Source organism: Pan paniscus, chromosome 3 (assembly GCF_029289425.2).
Source record: "Pan paniscus chromosome 3, NHGRI_mPanPan1-v2.0_pri, whole genome shotgun sequence".
In the NCBI taxonomy this organism is placed as follows: domain Eukaryota; kingdom Metazoa; phylum Chordata; class Mammalia; order Primates; family Hominidae; genus Pan; species Pan paniscus.
The window spans coordinates 18,107,362-18,125,525 of NC_073252.2; the positions used below are offsets into that span (position 1 = coordinate 18,107,362).

General features: G+C 36.7%; 2 protein-coding genes across 8 annotated transcripts in view; one reads left to right on the top strand and one right to left on the bottom strand.

Annotated features, from left to right (window-relative positions):
• Window positions 1-12,244, top strand: part of NCAPG (non-SMC condensin I complex subunit G) — a 45,360-nt gene extending 33,116 nt beyond the window's left edge. Inside the window, exons 20-21 of the mRNA XM_008952160.5 lie at window positions 1,459-1,528; window positions 2,457-12,244. Of these exons, the coding sequence (XP_008950408.2) occupies window positions 1,459-1,528; window positions 2,457-2,580 (194 nt within the window). The 3' untranslated portion in view covers window positions 2,581-12,244. The remainder of the gene's footprint in view (window positions 1-1,458; window positions 1,529-2,456) is intronic.
• Window positions 345-18,164, bottom strand: part of LCORL (ligand dependent nuclear receptor corepressor like) — a 185,293-nt gene continuing 167,473 nt past the window's right edge. For 5 of the 7 annotated variants that reach the window (XM_034958348.4, XM_063603739.1, XM_055111233.2 and 2 more), the window contains one exon: window positions 345-5,066. In XM_034958348.4, coding sequence (XP_034814239.2) covers window positions 5,053-5,066 — 14 coding nt within the window. In that variant the 3' untranslated portion in view covers window positions 345-5,052. The remainder of the gene's footprint in view (window positions 5,067-18,164) is intronic. The other 2 variants (XM_003826818.7, XM_034958359.4) reach the window with 1 other exon arrangement.

Here is an 18,164-nt window from a genome sequence, read left to right on the forward strand (position 1 = left end):
TCAGTTTTTGCCTTGTGTCTAAAGATTATAAAATCAGTGTTGCTCTTGGTGCTTTAGATTGAAAGAAGTATGATGCAAAAGATATTACAAAAGACAATTTGGGTTAAATTAAGATTTGGTTAAATGATGGTTTTATATTAGTTATTTGTGTTCTATCCTTCCTATAACTACGCATTTTTTTAAAATCCCTGTAGTATTTTTCTGGGCTTTGTTTTCCTTCTAGTCCCATCTTATTTCATATTTTCCCAACTTATTTCCCAAGGGCTATCCAACAATAGGGGATCTGTTGGCAAAGTAAATGCTGACTATTAGGGGGTCACTTGGAAAAAAATCTGAAATTCAAGATCTTTTTATTGTTTTATTATTTCCTCATTACAAAAGCAATGCATGCTTATTACAGAAGAATCAGAAAGTACATCCAGGCAAACTACTATAAGGAACACTAATAATCCCACCCATGAGCCAACCATGATTTTGATTTTAGAAATCTATTTTTTAAGGCCCTTTTCGATGCAGATTTATTTTTTTCTAAAATGGAGTCTGGTCATAATATTGTTTTGTAACCAGTAAATTATTTAAATACCAATTGCTGGATATTGTTCCAAATTAGTCCCATATTGTTGGATGTTTTCTTGGGGATAAATGCATTAGTAAAAGCAGGTAAGGAGTAGAAAAAAGTGTAACATGAATGAAGTAGAGTATATAATTTTCAAACAGACTGTCACATTGAACAGTTTGGTTTTGATCAGATTTTTTTTGTGGTATATCACACCATGAGAACACCATCCTTTTTAATAGACCAAACTTCATGTATTCATATTGTTTTATTTCTTATAAATGAGAAACATCACAAGCCAAACTTTGTCTTACTCCTTAACCTTGTAAATTTCTAGTAAGTAGAATCTTATAATCCCCAGTATATAAAGGTTCTAGTTTTTACAATGAAATATATTTTAGAACACATTTGAATTGGTCATGTATGTTATTTTACAAGAAGCCATTATTACCTTACTATGTTTTATCACCTTCCAAGAAAAAAAAAGTTGTTTCTTTAGCACCTGTTTATGCACCTAACCTACCTTTCTAACCCTTAATTTTCATTAGTCTCCACAGACTTTGTGCTATAGCAATAATAGAGGTGCTTCATTATAACACATTTTTCATATACTGTCCTCAAATACATTGAACTAAAATTTGCCTTCTTTTAACTTGCTTGAAATTTCGTTATTTTCCCTTACTCATTATTAGTGCTTACAAAATAATTAAGTTTTAATCTTGCTTGGGTTCCTTTTTCTGTGGTAGTGATAACTGGTACCAAGATGGCTAGAACAAGTAGGAGATACATGTGTTGAAAGGATTGTTGTGTTGAAGACAAAGGATTTAGTTAGCCTAGAAACTAGATTAAAAACAAAAAGCAACTGATAATAAATCCTGATAATGAATTATACTGTCTTCAAGGACAGAGAAAAGTGACAGTTTCAGCTAGGACGAACAGGAGGTGTCAGACTGCTGAAGCCGACTCTGAAAGGTATGTCATGCATGTCTAGAATATATAGAGGCCTATCTTCACTTTTTATTTCTACAAGTAGAAAAAAACTAATTTTCTTGTGAATGAGAGAGAATATATAACAAGATAGTGAAAACTATAAATAGCTGTCTTAGGTATATAGTCTAAAATTCCATCATCAAGAGCATTTGACTTCTTACGGCGTGTTTGCTTTTGCCTATTAGCTGGCATGGTCTTTAGTACTATCTTTAATATGTTGTTTCAATTTCTAATTACATGATGTGACTCCTCTTTGATCTTCAGTTAGCAAACTCTTGATTTTGATAATATTTGGGTTCTCTACACTTAGATACTGATAGAATAATTCTGTCTATAATTTGGGAATATTGTGTGGTAGAGTGTTTTATTTTTGGCTTCTGTCAGTCAAGCCACTGTTAGAGCTGAAAGTTGGTAGCTGTCTTGTATTCATTTGCAAAATTGTATTATTGTGTGTATTTTCAGTACATAGTTTTACACTGTTGATTAAATTTGTCTTTTTTGGGGGGAAACTTGTTTTTTACTATGTTTTTGGAATTTATTGCTTAAATCAAGAGAACTTAATTAATTTTTTTGTCACTTCTTGAGTGAGTTTCAAAGAAATCTCTTTTGGACAGTTACGGTCCTCGTTTAATTACAAGCTTCATTACAAGTTTGTGGCTTTTTTCCTGTATAACACCAGGTTCTGTTGTAGTATATAAAATCATTAGCTAGGTTTTCCCTGATTCACTTTGCTAGATAGCCAAGTCAGTGTTTTTTTGACATTGAGATTTTAGTTTTAAGCTAAGTCAATGGAATCAGGCTATCAATTAAACACTGATAGAATGTGAGTCAGAAACAAAAAAGTTTTATTTATAAATAAACTGGTTTTAAAGCTTGTATCTAAATTCGTGTATTTTCAACATCTATTTAGTGATCATGAAGTTCCAGAACCAGAATCAGAAATGAAGATGAGACTACCAAGACGAGCCAAAACCGCAGCACTAGAAAAAAGTAAACTTAACCTTGCCCAATTTCTCAATGAAGATCTAAGTTAGGAAAGACGATGGAGGTGGAATCCTTTAAGATTATGTCCAGTTATTTGCTTTAATAAAGAAGAAGTTACCCTTGTCAAAATCAGAACAAACCTGATGTCTTTCTGAAGATTTTCTGCTGTGCGCTTCCACGTTACTTTGGCCTGTATTAAAGCAGTAGGGCAGCATCAGTTATTATAGTCCAGAAAAAGTCTGCATCAGTCAGTCACACAGATTTATCACAATCTGAGGTGGGCCTAGGAATCTCATTTTTAAATAATAGTCTCTCCAAGTGATTCTTATGAACTCTTTATGTTTAAAATCATGTCATTATGGAAAACTTACAAGTGTAACTAGCTAGTAGCTTGCATTTGAGAAGCTTATGACTTAGATGGGCAGAATCAACAAAGATGAAACCGCCTGAGGACACATTTAACAAGTAACATTTCTAGGGAAAATGAAGGAAGTACCACAAACTGGCTAGAAAGGAGCTTATCAATCACCAGTGAGGAAGACCAGTATAACGTTCAACAACAGTTATTTTGACAAAAACTTATTTTGTGATTCCTACAGTGAAAACATTTTTGGTGATATCTGCCTGGGAAATCTCTCTTCCTAAAGTATTTATTTGTATATGGAAGTCCTTGTTTGTGAATGTTTCCTGGATTAGGGAGGTGTCAACATAAATGTATTATTAACCATGAAGCTGCTCGCTATATTTTTGGCATAACAAAATAATATTTATTTTATTTACTGTGGATAATAATTCTAGTGGGAATATAATGTGACAGGAACTTCTCTTTATATACGCTACCAATTTATGAGCACTATTCACTGTCAATTTCATTTCTTGTCTTTTGAAATTGACACTTGGCCTGACTTACGAAACTTGTACTATATGAAATTGGTCCTCTTTTCTGCAATACCCAACAAAACACCTTTTCTCTTTATTATTCAGAAATGTCCTAACATGGATCTGTTTTAATAATTGTGCTTTTTTAGGCTTATCTACTAGAGGCCATTTACTTAAGGTGAAATTTTAAGATGGAGCTAAAGTAAGATCACTGGTTTTTAGAACCAAATTGCTATACATATGTGCCTCATAGAACTTATAAAAGGAGTCAAAAAGTTTCAAAGCAAGATAGTTATTAAGCAAAAGGAAAAATGGTAATGATAGAAAGTCAGTTAAAAATAGATGATTGTTCTTCATTCTGTTTGTTGGCTCTGTGTTCTCCTGTGCTTCAGATTCCTTATGTGTTGTTGTTTTAAAGACAATTTGCAGGGGGTTGGGAGAAGGACTGAAAAGGTTCATTAAGTGTGCTGTAAGGAAAAGTCTTAGAAACATAATAAACTAAAATCCCATTCACACATGGCCAGGCTATCCAAAAAGAAAGGAGCCATGTTCTCATGTGGTTTACCATACCAAAGCTTGCTTTCTCTGGCATGGGAAAAATAAATTTAAGCACCAAACCTTTAGTATTCTGAGTATTCAGTTTTTAGACAGTCATGTAGCCATTGCTGAAACTGTGCTTTGCACTATTAGAGTTAAAGGTAGGGAATGTCCTGCTTTTAAAAGTCATCCCTTTAACTTTAAAATAAAAGGCTAAGGTACAATAAAACAGATGTAAATCCATTTACCATTTTTCATTCAAAACTGGTAACTTACAGAAACCACATAGTATTCTTCTCTACCAAGAGGCACAGATTTGCTGAACAGTAAACATGCAATTGTGCCATTGCTCTTAAAGCCCACAGACTTAGATTTAAAATACAGAGAAAGAACTGATCAGCTCACATTTTCCTGTGAATGGGAAACATGCTACTTGACAAAAAGCTATGATCAACTTTTTTTCTTCTGTACATATATAACGTTGAAGGAGATTTACTTCTAAGAGATACCTTTGCCTTTTCTTTCACCAATTTGCTTCGAGGTAGTTGGTATCCACCTGTTTTACAACTGCTCATGGGTCAGGTTATCATCACAAATCTTTACAATACTAGCTTTATAAATCACAATGTGTTATATATTAAAACTTTGTGCACAGAAATAAAACTAGGGACAATTACGTATTTAAACTTAGGGCATAAAAAATTCACATAATACCACTAAAAGAGAAACATCAAAATCCGTTTACAAAATTCCACAATGATCTGATGTAAAACATGTAAAAAAAACATATAAAGAATATAATCAAAATGATTAATGCTAATGATTTAATATAAAGACAAATCACAGGACTAGAAATACTTCAAGATCAATTGATAAATGCTTATTGTTCAGAAGGAATACTGACATACAAAATAAAGATAGTGCAAGAAGAACTGCAATCTATTTCTCTTCGCTTTTGAGATTTTGGTTATGAACTGTACAGCTCGTTAGAGATGCTGTTGTCAAATTCAGATTCCATTCAATGGGACGATTAAGGCACATCTTAATGGGGCTCAAAGGGCAACTTGCTGTATTCTCATCAGACACATTCAGTTTCTCATCAGTTTTCACTTGTAGCATGCTGGAAGAAAAAGTGTAAGGCATTTTAGTTTTACTTTAATTTCAAAGTAATTATCAACCTTGTAAAAGAACATTTAGTTGTAGTAGTGTTTGGACCTCTAAATTTTAGCATACATAAAGCATTTATCCTGAAAATACAACAGTTTTCTCTCCCGCCTACTTACTGAACTAAATACAATGAATAATGCCATGTAACCTGTGTAACTTGAGAAGTTACATATGACTGAAAAAGTAACATTGCATATATGGATTACATCAGTATACATCAGAAATTATTTAACCTTGTGAGCATGGTAGGATTCCACCCTTTTAACTTGCCCTTTTGTGGATCAGGATGAGAGCCACTTTGAGAAAAAAAAGGGATCAACATTTGTTGAATGCCTATTACGTTCTAGCCACCTTCACATGTATTGTCTCATCTGAATTTTGCAAAAGCCAAGTAAGGTTGGTATGCTTATCCTCATAGTAAACAATAAAATCAAGACTCTGAGAGTTAAGTACAAATATGCCTGAGGTCATACAGTCACCTGCCTGGAACTGGAATACAGCCCTTTCTCTTTTCCTTATGCTTGTCTACTAAGCTCTCTGATGAGGCTGGAAAAACATCAGGAATTAAACTTATGGCCAGCTCATCAGAGGAGCATGCGGCATCCACAGGATACTCTGGTTGTTTTTTTCTGTTGAAAAAAATTTCCAAGAATTTTTTACATTGATGGGAAAGTTGGCTTATTTGGATTTACATTAGGTTGGTCAGATCTCTTCAACATTATTCTTTAATATACACCCTCTGTTCTGGACTGGTGTCTTATTCCACAAGTTCATGAGCACAGTCCTGTCTGTTCCTAAATGTTCCCACGTAGGGAACCTTGCTCACCACTCTGCTTAACCAAACCTTTACCCATGCCTAATCCAATCTCACATCTCTCAACTTGCTCTCAGTAAAACATTGCATTGGATTGTGAACTATTTGGGGTTCTCCACTATTGTTTCATGTCTAATAGTCTGATAACCCCCTCTAGATCAGAAGGAAAGGATGCTAACATGCTTTTCTCTGTGAAGATAAGCACAGTGCTAAATACACAGTAATTACTCAAAAATTCAATAAACATTTATAAAAAGCCTGTTGTGAAACATCTGGAGCAGAGTGCTACTCTTCAGAATCACAGACACGTGACAGTCAAAAGGGGAGCTAGTCCACTCTGTGTAATGAATACGCCATCCCTAGTTTTAAATATTACTTATAGTCCACATATTCAGATGTGAATCCTTATGTTTATAAACTATTCAACAGCTCTCTAATTCACTTGACATTTAACTATGGTTAGTTCATTTGAACTACATCATTCCTAAAGTTTCTCCAACTGTAGCTCTACAAGTCTTCCTATTAGCAATGAGGTTCAGGGTCTCATATTTAAGTGACTTGGTAGAGTTGGGAAATGGGAGCGTCCAGACTCCAGTAGATCTGTCCTTGCAACCTCAACCAACCAACTCATATGCCATTCAATAAGCTAAATCCGTTATATCCTGTTTTACCACCACTAACACATCTAACTGCATTCTCCCCAAACAGTCCCAGTCCCACAGAATACAGTTTCAATTTGTATAAATAGATACTAGACAAAATGACAAACTACCAGGTAGCTTAGTATGCATCAATAGTAGTAAACCACTTTTTTGAAAAGCTAAGACGGATGTGATTAAAAAATATATTTAAAGTATATGTGACAAAGAGATCCAAAGTACAGTATTTTCATACATATTAGAAATCATAACTGAATTTTGAAAAAATTTACATTAATTATTATTATTAAAATGTCCTCAGGGACCTCATTTTTGTTTTTCAAGTTAGCAAAACTCAGATAAAGCCATTTCCTTCCTCCAAGGACTGCTAGTCTTCATATTTGTATTGCTTGTATTTTCAAAGCAAAAGTTTGATGTACACCTTTTTGAGAAACTCTAAGGCAAGCTATAAAAACACAATTATATTAATCAAGATAGCTTGGTAGGCAAGTATAGTAAGTATTAAACTCCAAAAAATAAAATGAAGGCATAGAACAAATAATCATGGTCACAAATAAAAACAAATTTTGTTTTGTTTGCTATTTGACTAAGGTGTTTTCACCAGAGAAGAATACTTTAATAAACTACATGATTTTCCTTTTCAAAAACATACGGCGGTTTTCTTAAGTAACTTTTCTAGAATGGTATACTATAAATTTGGGTACACAGATCCCACAGGTGCACAAAACTATACTTATGTATGGGAAGAAAATGTCAGTTTTGAAAAAAACCTAAATTTACTAATATACAGCTTGACATTTAATTCATATATACTTAAAAAACAGTGGATATGCAAAGTTTGGGAAGTACTGCTCTACAGAATTCTTAGAATACAGCTATGTTAGGAAGTGCTGGAACCAGGGGCATTAGAACATTACAGCTAGAAAGTATCTTTCTAGATGTTTGCTTTTTGAGACAGCGTCTTGCTCTGTGGCCCAGGTTGGAGTGCAGTGGCACCATCATGGCTCACTGCAGCCTCCAACTCCTGTGCTCAAGCAATCCTTCTGCCTCAGCCTTCTGAGTAGCTGAGACTACAAGTGTGTGCCACCACACCCAAATAATTTTTAAATTTTTTTGAAGAGACAGGGCTGGAGCCAAGATGGCCAAATAGGAACAGCTCCGGTCTACAGCTCCCAGCATGAGCGACGCAGAAGACGGGTGATTTCTGCATTTCCATCTGAGGTACTGGGTTCATCTCACTAGGGAGTGCCAGACAGTGGGCGCAGGACAGTGGGTGCAGTGCACCGTGTGCGAGCCGAAGCAGGGCGAGGCATTGCCTCACTCGGGAAGTGCAAGGGGTCAGGGAGTTCCCTTTCCTAGTCAAAGAAAGGGGTGACAGACGGCACCTGGAAAATCAGGTCACTCCCACCCCAATACTGCGCTTTTCCGACGGGCTTAAAAAACAGCACACCAGGAGATTATATCCCACACCTGGCTCGGAGGGTCCTACGCCCACAGAATCTCACTGATTGCTAGCACAGCAGTCTGAGATCAAACTGCAAGGCAGCAGCGAGGCTGGGGGAGGGGCACCCACCATTGCCCAGGCTTGCTTAGGTAAACAAAGCAGCCGGGAAGCTTGAACTGGGTGGAGCCCACCACAGCTCAAGGAGGCCTGCCTGCCTCTGCAGGCTCCACCTCTGGGGGCAGGGCACAGACAAACAAAAAGACAGCAGAAACCTCTGCAGACTTAAATGTCCCTGTCTGACAGCTTTGAAGAGAGCAGTGGTTCTCCCAGCATGCAGCTGGAGATCTGAGAACGGGCAGACTGCCTCCTCAGGTGGGTTCCTGACCCCCGAGCAGCCTAACTGGGAGGCACCCCCCAGTTGGGGCAGACTGACACCTCACACGGCCGGGTACTCCTCTGAGACAAAATTTCCAGAGGAACAATCAGACAGCAGCATTCGCGGTTCACAAAAATCCGCTGTTCTGCAGCCACCGCTGCTGTTACCCAGGCAAACAGGGTCTGGAGTGGACCTCTAGCAAACTCCAACAGACCTGCAGCAGAGGGTCCTGTCTGTTAGAAGGAAAACTAACAAACAGAAAGGACATCCACACCAAAAACCCATCTGTACATCACCATCATCAAAGACCAAAAGTAGATAAAACCACAAAGATGGGGAAAAAACAGCAGAAAAACTGGAAAGTGTAAAAAGCAGAGCGCCTCTCCTCCTCCAAAGGAACGCAGCTCCTCACCAGCAATGGAACAAAGCTGGACGGAAGAATCAATATCATGAAAATGGCCATACTGCCCAAGGTAATTTATAGGTTTAATGCCATCCCCATCAAGCTACCAATGACTTTCTTCACAGAATTGGAAAAAACTAAAGTTCATATGGAACCAAAAAAGAGCCCACATCGCCAAGTCAATCCTAAGCCAAAAGAACAAAGCTGGAGGCATCACGCTACCTGACTTCAAATTATACTACAAGGCTATAGTAACCAAAACAGCATGGTACTGGTACCAAAACAGAGATATAGATCAATGGAACAGAACAGAGCCCTCAGAAATAATGCCGCATATCTACAACTATCTGATCTTTGACAAACCTGAGAAAAACAAGCAATGGGGAAGGGATTCCCTATTTAATAAATGGTGCTGGGAAAACTGGCTAGCCATATGGAGAAAGCTGAAACTGGATCCCTTCCTTACACCTTATACAAAAATTAATTCAAGATGGATTAAAGACTTAAACGTTAGACCTAAAACCATAAAAACCCTAGAAGAAAACCTAGGCATTACCATTCAGGACATAGGCATGGGCAAGGACTTCATGTCTAAAACACCAAAAGCAATGGCAACAAAAGCCAAAATTGACAAATGGGATCTCATTAAACTAAAGAGCTTCTGCACAGCAAAAGAAACTACCATCAGAGTGAACAGGCAACCTACAAAATGGGAGAAAATTTTCACAACCTACTCATCTGACAAAGGGCTAATATCCAGAATCTACAATGAACTCAAACAAATTTACAAGAATAAAACAACCCCATCAAAAAGTGGGCAAAGGACATGAACAGACACTTCTCAAAAGAAGACATTTATGCAGCCAAAAAACACATGAAAAAATGCTCACCATCACTGGCCATCAGAGAAATGCAAATCAAAACCAGAATAAGATACCATCTCACACCAGTTAGAATGGCGATCATTAAAAAGTCAGGAAACAACAGGTGCTGGAGAGGATGTGGAGAAATAGGAACACTTTTACACTGTTGGTGGGACTGTAAACTAGTTCAACCATTGTGGAAGTCAGTGTGGCGATTCCTCAGGGATCTAGAACTGGAAATACCATTTGACCCAGCTATCCCATTACTGGGTATATACCCAAAGGATTATAAATCATGCTGCTATAAAGACATATGCACACGTATGTTTATTGCGGCACTATTCACGATAGCAAAGACTTGGAACCAACCCAAATGTCCAACAATGATAGACTGGATTAAGAAAATGTGGCACATATACACCATGGAATACTATGCAGCCATAAAAAATGATGAGTTCATGTCCTTTGTAGGGACATGGATGAAATTGGAAATCATCATTCTCAGTAAACTATCGCAAGAACAAAAAACACTGCATATTCTCACTCATAGGTGGGAATTGAACAGTGAGAACACATGGACACAGGAAGGGGAACATCACACTCTGGGGACTGTTGTGGGGTGGGGGGAGGGGGGAGGGATAGCTTTAGGAGATATACCTAATGCTAAATGACGAGTTAATGGGTGCAGCACACCAGCATGGCACATGTATACATATGTAAGAAACCTGCATGTTGTGCACATGTACCCTAAAACTTAAAGTATAATAATAAAAAAAAATCAGTGAAAAATGTCATATAATGGAAAGAAATCTATCGGTGCTCCAAGCCCCTCTTCTGGGGCAACTATTGTTACCATTTTATTGTCTATTCTTCAGATAGTCCCCTCACATTGAAATATGTAGGTATCTGTGTTTCAGCTCTCTCCTTGTACACAATTCTACCATTCTATATACTGTTCTGTATCTTGCTTTAAAATATGTATTTTGGATACTGTTTCATATTTGTACAATGAATACTCAATTCTTTTAACAGCTAAATAGAATTCTACTTTATGGATAAATCATAATTGATTTTATCAGTCCTCAATTGACAGAATTTTTGGCTGTTTTAATTTATTGCATAAAATAGCAATGATGCATTGAATATTCTTGCATGTGTTCAAGTATATCTATAGAGCTGACGAGGAGTAGAAAAGCTGGGTCAAAGGGTGCTTTTACATTTTTGATATTATCAAAGTGCCCTTCGGAGACTGTACCATTTTACAGTCTAACCAACAATGTGTGAAAAGGTCTTTCATTCCTCTTACTCTAACCAATAATGTATAATAAAACTTACAGATCTTTGAAAATCTGATGTTAAAAAGTGGCATACCATTGTTTTAATTTGCATTTCTCTTATGAATAAGGTTAAGCATATTTTAATGTTTTAGAAGCCATTTGTGTTCCCTTTTTATGTGTTCTTTGCCAATTAGTATAATGTTTTTCTTGTGTTATGAAAATCCTTTGTTTTATAGTGATTTGTGATCCCACTCTCCTCCCACCCTATCCAGTTTATTAGTTTATATCTCTTATGGTGGTTTTCTCAGGAATCCATTCTAAATGCTATGTCATCAGATTTATCACTCTTATGTCATGGCTTCTCTGTTTCATAAAATGATTAGAAAGCTGAAAGCAGCAGCAGTTAAGTCATCTGAGAAAGTGACTTTATATATCTCTATCCTGGATTCTAATGAAAGCTCAGCAATAGTATGTATACAGTGGTACTCTTGAGAGTAGAGTTGGGGGAAAAAATGTAAAGACCTGGGCTCAATTTCTGACAATAATCACAATAATAATGACCCTGGACAAGTAACCTTAACCTCTTGCCTCATTTTCTTCATAAGAAAAAAAAAAAGGCACTTTCGCTGCTTATCTTATAGAGTTGTTGCGACAATTTAATGAGAGCCAATTAGCATGCTTTAAAAACCATATGGAGCTCTATACAAATACAAAGCCTTAGTTTTGCCGCATGTTTTGGTGAAAAGAGAAAGAAGTGGGAGGAGAAGTGCTTATCATAAGTAAGGCCTCTTCTCTATCAAACTAGGAAACTAATGCAGGTGAGGGTTGAACAAGGGCAAGAGGAATCTGAAATGGTTACGTAGGCATCTAAGCCTATTTTCAATACTTTGGTAATCCCATGGACCCCAAGATAGAGTCCATCTCCACCATCTGAATGGAAGTTTACAGAGTATGTGCATTTGCAAAGTGTGAAAGATGGAAATCTTTTGGGAGTCACAGAAATCCAAATAATTATTTGTGATTTAAATTAATGATTATTGATAAGTCTAATCTTCACAAAAGTAAAATTGTATCTAGCTCTAATAATTTAAACTTGCATTACTGGAGATATGCAATGTTCATTTCTGTCATAGGGACAATAAACTTGAATGTTACCTAGCCGACTCTTACAGGAAACAAATTTTGGTGCAACCAAGACAGGTCTGAAAATATCACTTACAGAACAGTAGCTACGTACCCAGGCAGTGTGCTAAAAGCTTGATTTTTTTTTTTTTTTTTTTTTTTTTTTTTTTTTTTTACAATACAACATTCAGTCCTAACAACTATTCACTGAAGCTCACAGAAGTAAAATGACTTACCCAAGCCACATAACTAGTAAATGGAAGTCTCCAGGGCCTATGATCTATCACCTTGTACTGCATACTAACTCTTGGATTGTTCTAATTCTGTCATGATTCTCCATGTTAATACCCATTTTTCTTTTCTTCAGAATGCTTAACATGTGAGATTACTGGACAAGTGTATGGTTTATAGGTTTCAAACAGAAAGATATGCCTAAGGCTATAGTTGTAACCCCATCCAGGAGAGTTAAATATTTAATGCATGAAGTTTCCTCATGGCATTAACTAAATAAGTAGCAGCTACTCATATCCTTCAATTCCTGAAAGAGGAGAATAATGTTAGGGCATAGACTGACATGTTTTTGAGAGCTAACAGAGTATTCTTTAGGTCAAGAGTTTCAGGGAACACCAAGTTCATCTTTTCAAAGGGAGAAGTCAGCTGTATCGCAGATAAACTGGGCTCTGGTACAGGATTTGGACTTGGAATAGTTAATGTACTTGACACCGTCAAATCTGAACTCATCTATTTAACTCCAAATTCTGGATGACAGCTTACTTTCTTCTGGAATGGTGTCTTCTAAATATTACTAGAGTAAAAATTTACTGACTAGCTATTACAGCTCAGCTCTGTCCTGCAGATTGATGTCTCCACAAATCTATCCAAATATCACGATAGGTTTGTTAAGTGCACGAACCTAGATGAGAGAACCTTCATGAAGGTCACTTATCCTTTCTTCTAACCCTCAAGCAGTACTTACTTAACATATTAGGAGTATTTAAAAAAGTGATGGTATCTATCTTTAAGGGTTTTGCGGCTTGGTAAGGAGGCAGAGTGAGAAAATATTCATAAATTACCAGAATAAAACAGCAGCATGCAATAAATATAAAGGAGTAACTAAGGACTAAGGGATTACAGAGAAGGGAAAGATTAATCCCAGCAGAGCAGGGAGACAAGGGGAAGAAATATTTGATAACGGTCTTTAGGGATAAGGATGTTGGTAAGCTGGGGCAGAAGGAAGATTTGTAGAGCTCGAGTTCTGATCCTGAGTCCAATCACTGGCCAGCTAAATGCACATTTCTTAATCTTTCTAAGCTTCAGTGAAGATAATGAAAGTCACTACCTTTTATGGGTAATGGGATTGTTAAAAGAATTTATGTAAAGCACTTGGCATAGAGAATAGAATGCACATAAAATGCCTGGCATTTTGACTGGACACATAATAAGGACACAATAAATGTGAGTTAATGTTAGTACTATTAGCAAAACATAAGACAATCAAAGATATCCGTGTTTTCACTGGGGATAAAATATGGCAAATATGTGTATGATTTGTTTCTGCATTGAACCATATTAGGTTATTCCTGTAATTCTCATAATCAGATATAAAGATTAAATTTGTGTAGACAGATAATACAATCGTTTAATTTTGAGTCCCTGGGCTTAAGGGAGATCAAAATATCTAGCCAGGTAAACACAGTTTCTAAGGGTGACCATGAGGTCTAAAATTTGAATAAATCCTTTCTTTTGGTTGGTAAACAGGTAAGTTTAGACTGCAATTGCTTTTTTAAAAAAAACAAAAACAAAAAACTTAGTTTTTCTCAAAATTTTCCTTTGGTAGGATACTGATGAATTTAAAGGCTTTGGTAGATTAAGTAGAAGATTTTATAGACTTTTTCTCTACTTGCTTGTGATTACTGTGAGTATTTGGAGTAGAAGAACATGATGGTTAAGAACCAGACTCTGAAGACCAACAGTCTTGGGTTATAATCTTAGATTTGCAACTTGATACAGCCAATTTTAGGAAAATTATTTATATTAACTTTGTTTTTAATATAAAGGTGACACAAAGATTGGCACTCTGGTGCATAGTGTGTGCTTAATAACTAGTAAGTATTATGACCATTAGAGCAAACTATGGCAGTCAAGAATTCACAAGAAAACATTTAGAATAAAAAAATAGTTTTCTCCTTAGAAATGGGAGAGCCACCTGAATTTTTAATAGAATGGAAATGAAGGAAATTATAGTCGGATTAAGGGCAGAGAACCAACAATCTTCAGAAATTAATGAACACTGCACTGTTATGCAATTTAGAAATGACCCTTGGCCATGTAAGAACAAAAAAAGACTCCCTGAATTTCTATAATAAGGTATTCAAATACCCAATAAATATATAAATATGATTCAGCTACATTTATAAAAAGAATAAAAATAGGAAATTTTAGTAATGTGAAATTAAAAACAATTAACAAGTTGTTGATCTAAAACACTGCCAACCAACTGTAAGAGACTGCAAAAACTGACATGGTTTATAACGTTCCGAAACCCTGTTTGCATCTATCTGCTTTCTCAAGAACTTATCAATGATCATAATCCTTTTTTTGATATACTATCAATATCAAATTGATTGCATTAATAGTCCCAACTCTTTACTCATCCTTAAATTTACTTTCTTTGCCCTATAATTTTGCAGTGTCTTCCCATTCTGCCTTACCCACGTGATGTGCTCTGGCCAACAGGATCTTAGCAAATATGATGGAAGCTGAAGCTTGAGAAAAATTGCTTGGGCAAACCTGCTGAGTTAGTGTGAGGGACACATGGAGCAGAGATAAATGTCCCACCTGACAGTCAGCTAACACCAGGACATATGAGGGAGCCCAGCCAAGATCAGAAGAACATCCTAGCCTATCTGCCAACCACAGACTCATGAATGAAATAAAAACTGCTCATTTATTTAAGCTAATAAATTTTGGGGTAGTTTGTAATATAGCATTATTGTGGCAATAAATAAACCACCTCTTCTCAATTGGATCCTCACCATGATGCTTAAAAAAGTACAAGGTCTCTCATTCTTTAAAAAATAAGACTTTACTCAATCTTTCGTTTTCCTCAAGATAACAGTTTTATAACTAGATTACTTTAAGCAGTTATCTTATACTTGCTATCACGATTTCCTTAGCTCCTCATTCCTTAAGCGATTCCAGTATGGCTTCTAGTGCTTTTACTCCATTAAAATAGCACTTAGTAAAGCCATGAATGACACTCACATTGATAATTCCAATGAATTTTAGTTTTTGCCCCCTTGGCAGCATTCAATATTGCTGACCATTTCTTCTGCTATGGACTTGAGTTTCTCCTAAATTCATATGTCGAAGCTCTAACCCTGAAGATGACTGTATTTGGGGATAGGACCTTTAGGAGGTAATTAAGGTCATAAGAGTGAAGCTCTAATTTGATGACGCTGGTGTTCCTGTAAGAGGAGGAAGGGGTATCAGAGGGTCCCCTCTGCCGTGTGAGGACACAGCAAGAAGGTGGCTATCTGCAAGCTATCTATCAGCTTGCAAACCAAACCTGCTGGACCTTGATCTTGGACTTTCCAGCCTCCAAAACTTTGAGAAAATAATTTTCTGTGGTTTAAGCCATGCCATCTATGTTATTTTGCTGTGGTAGCCCAAGGAGACTAAAGCACCCTCTTTCATGAAACTAATTTCTTTTGGCTTTTGAGACAAAACACACTTTCCTTTTGCCTCTTCCATCCCAAGTCATCCTACTTTACTTGGATAATAAAAGTTCGAATTTCTCAAGGATGAGTCCTAGTCTTTCTTTTCTCCTTTATTCTACACAGTCTCTTTGGGGGGTCCTCATCCATACTCACAGTTTCAGTCATCAATGATATCCTAGATGTCTCAACTCCATTCATAGGTTATGCATTACTTATTCAGAAAGGATTTCCCAGACAACTCAACCTAAAGTAGCTCCCCCTAGAAACTCCTTTCTATCATCCAATTTCATTAACACAATTTATCACTGCTTTGTTTTCTATGTTTGTTTTTCTCTCTTACTAAAATACAGACTGGTGAGAATAGAGACCCTTGTTGTTCTTGTTCAGCATTTTATCTGCAGTACTCGGCACATAGAAACTGGACAAATATTTGCTGAAAGAAAAAATATGATTTCTGCTTCTGGCCATGATGAAGTAACAGGGTAGCAGGGACCAGATACGTGGCTTACTGCCTGGAGAGTTTTCAGGCTGCATGATACGGAGAGAACCCCAACAGAGCTTGGAAATATTTCTGAGTTGGGGAGACAGTGACTGGAGTTCACGAAGTCCCAGGTGACTAGAATCTGTGGGTTAGAGTATAGGAGAGACATGGGGGTGGGGGGAGAAAGGAGAGAGAAGGAGACAGACTGATCTGCAGAGGATTTTCCTTGGGTTAAAGATAAATACTGATCAGTGGATAAGTATTTCCCAAGTCTGTGAAAAGAATCAATGAAAAGAACCAGGTAATAATTTTCTGGAGGCTATATATAGCTGGATATAATTGACCTTCTGACACATGGAGCATTTGGTAAAGTCCGCAGGTGGGTACTGGATTGCCTCTATAGTGAGGTCGACTTAGCCCTACCGCAGGGCTTCTTAACATCAGCTTCACTAACATTTGGGACCAGATAATTGTTTTGGGGGGCTGTGCTAGACACTGTAGAATTTTTAGTAGCATCCCTACATTTGGGACCAGATAATTCTTTGTTTTGGGGGGCTGTGCTAGACATTGTAGAATTTTTAGTAGAATCCCTAGACTTTATCCACTAGATGCCAATAGCACCTTCTAAATGTAAGAGCACAAAATGTCTCTGTATATGACCAAATATCCTCTGAGACAAAATCATCCCTGGTTGTAAACTACTGTCTGAGATTAAAGGGTGTTCTGGCTCTGCCCAACAATGCTTAAGACATGAAAGAATCAAGATATTTCTCAATAAGTTAACAGTGTCCCAGAACAGAGCCCAAGAACATTTAACATTGCAAAAATCCCAGCTCACAATAATATAAAATTCACAATGTCTGGCATCCCACTGAAAATTACCATGCATGCATGCATGCAAAAAACATATATGATCCATAATGAGGGGAAAAATCATTAAAGAAATAAATAAATAACACAGATTGTGAAATTGGTACATGAGGATGTTAATGGAGATATTTTAAATACACTTCATAAGTTCAAGAAGTTGAAGAAAGCATGAGCACGACGTGGACAAATATTGTAGATATAAAGAATACTGAATTTGAACTTCCAGAGTTGACATACCACTTACGAAATAAAAAATATCCTAGATGGTATTAATAGCAGATTAAACAATGCCAAAGAAATGATTAGTGAACTTAAAAACACAGAAATAGTAATATGCAGAATTAAAATAAGGAGAGAAAAAAAAAAAACTAAACAAAAGTGAATCGCGTATCAGTGACCTGTGGGATAAATACATGTGATTTATATTCCAGAAGGAGAGGAGAGTGGAGAGGGACAGAAATACATTTAAAGAAATTGGCCAGGCGCAGTGGCTTATGCCTGTAATCCCAGCTCTTTGAGAGGCCGAGGCAGGTGGATCACCTGAGGTCAGGAGTTCGAGACCAGCCTAACGTGGAGAAACCCTGTCTTTACTAAAAAAAAAAAAAAAAATACAAAATTAGCCAGGCATGGTGGGGCATGCCTGTAATCCCAGCTACTTGGGAGGCTGAGGCAGGAGAATTGCTTGAACCAGGGAGGCGGAGGTTGCGGTGAGCCAAGATTGTGCCATTGCCCTCCAGCCTAGGCAACACGAGTGAAACTCCATCTCAAAAAAAAAAAAATAATAATAATAATAGCTAAAAAATGTCTAAATGTGATTAAAAATATAAACTGACATATTCAAAGAGTTCAACAAACTCCAAGCAGAGAAAACATAAAGGCAACCATGCCAAGCCCTTTCATAATCAAACTGTTGATAACCAGTGATAAAGAGAAAATCTTAAAAGCATCTGGTGGAAAAAAGAACATACAGAGGAGCAAATATAAGAATGCCATACCCATCTTCTGAAACAACACAAGCAAGAA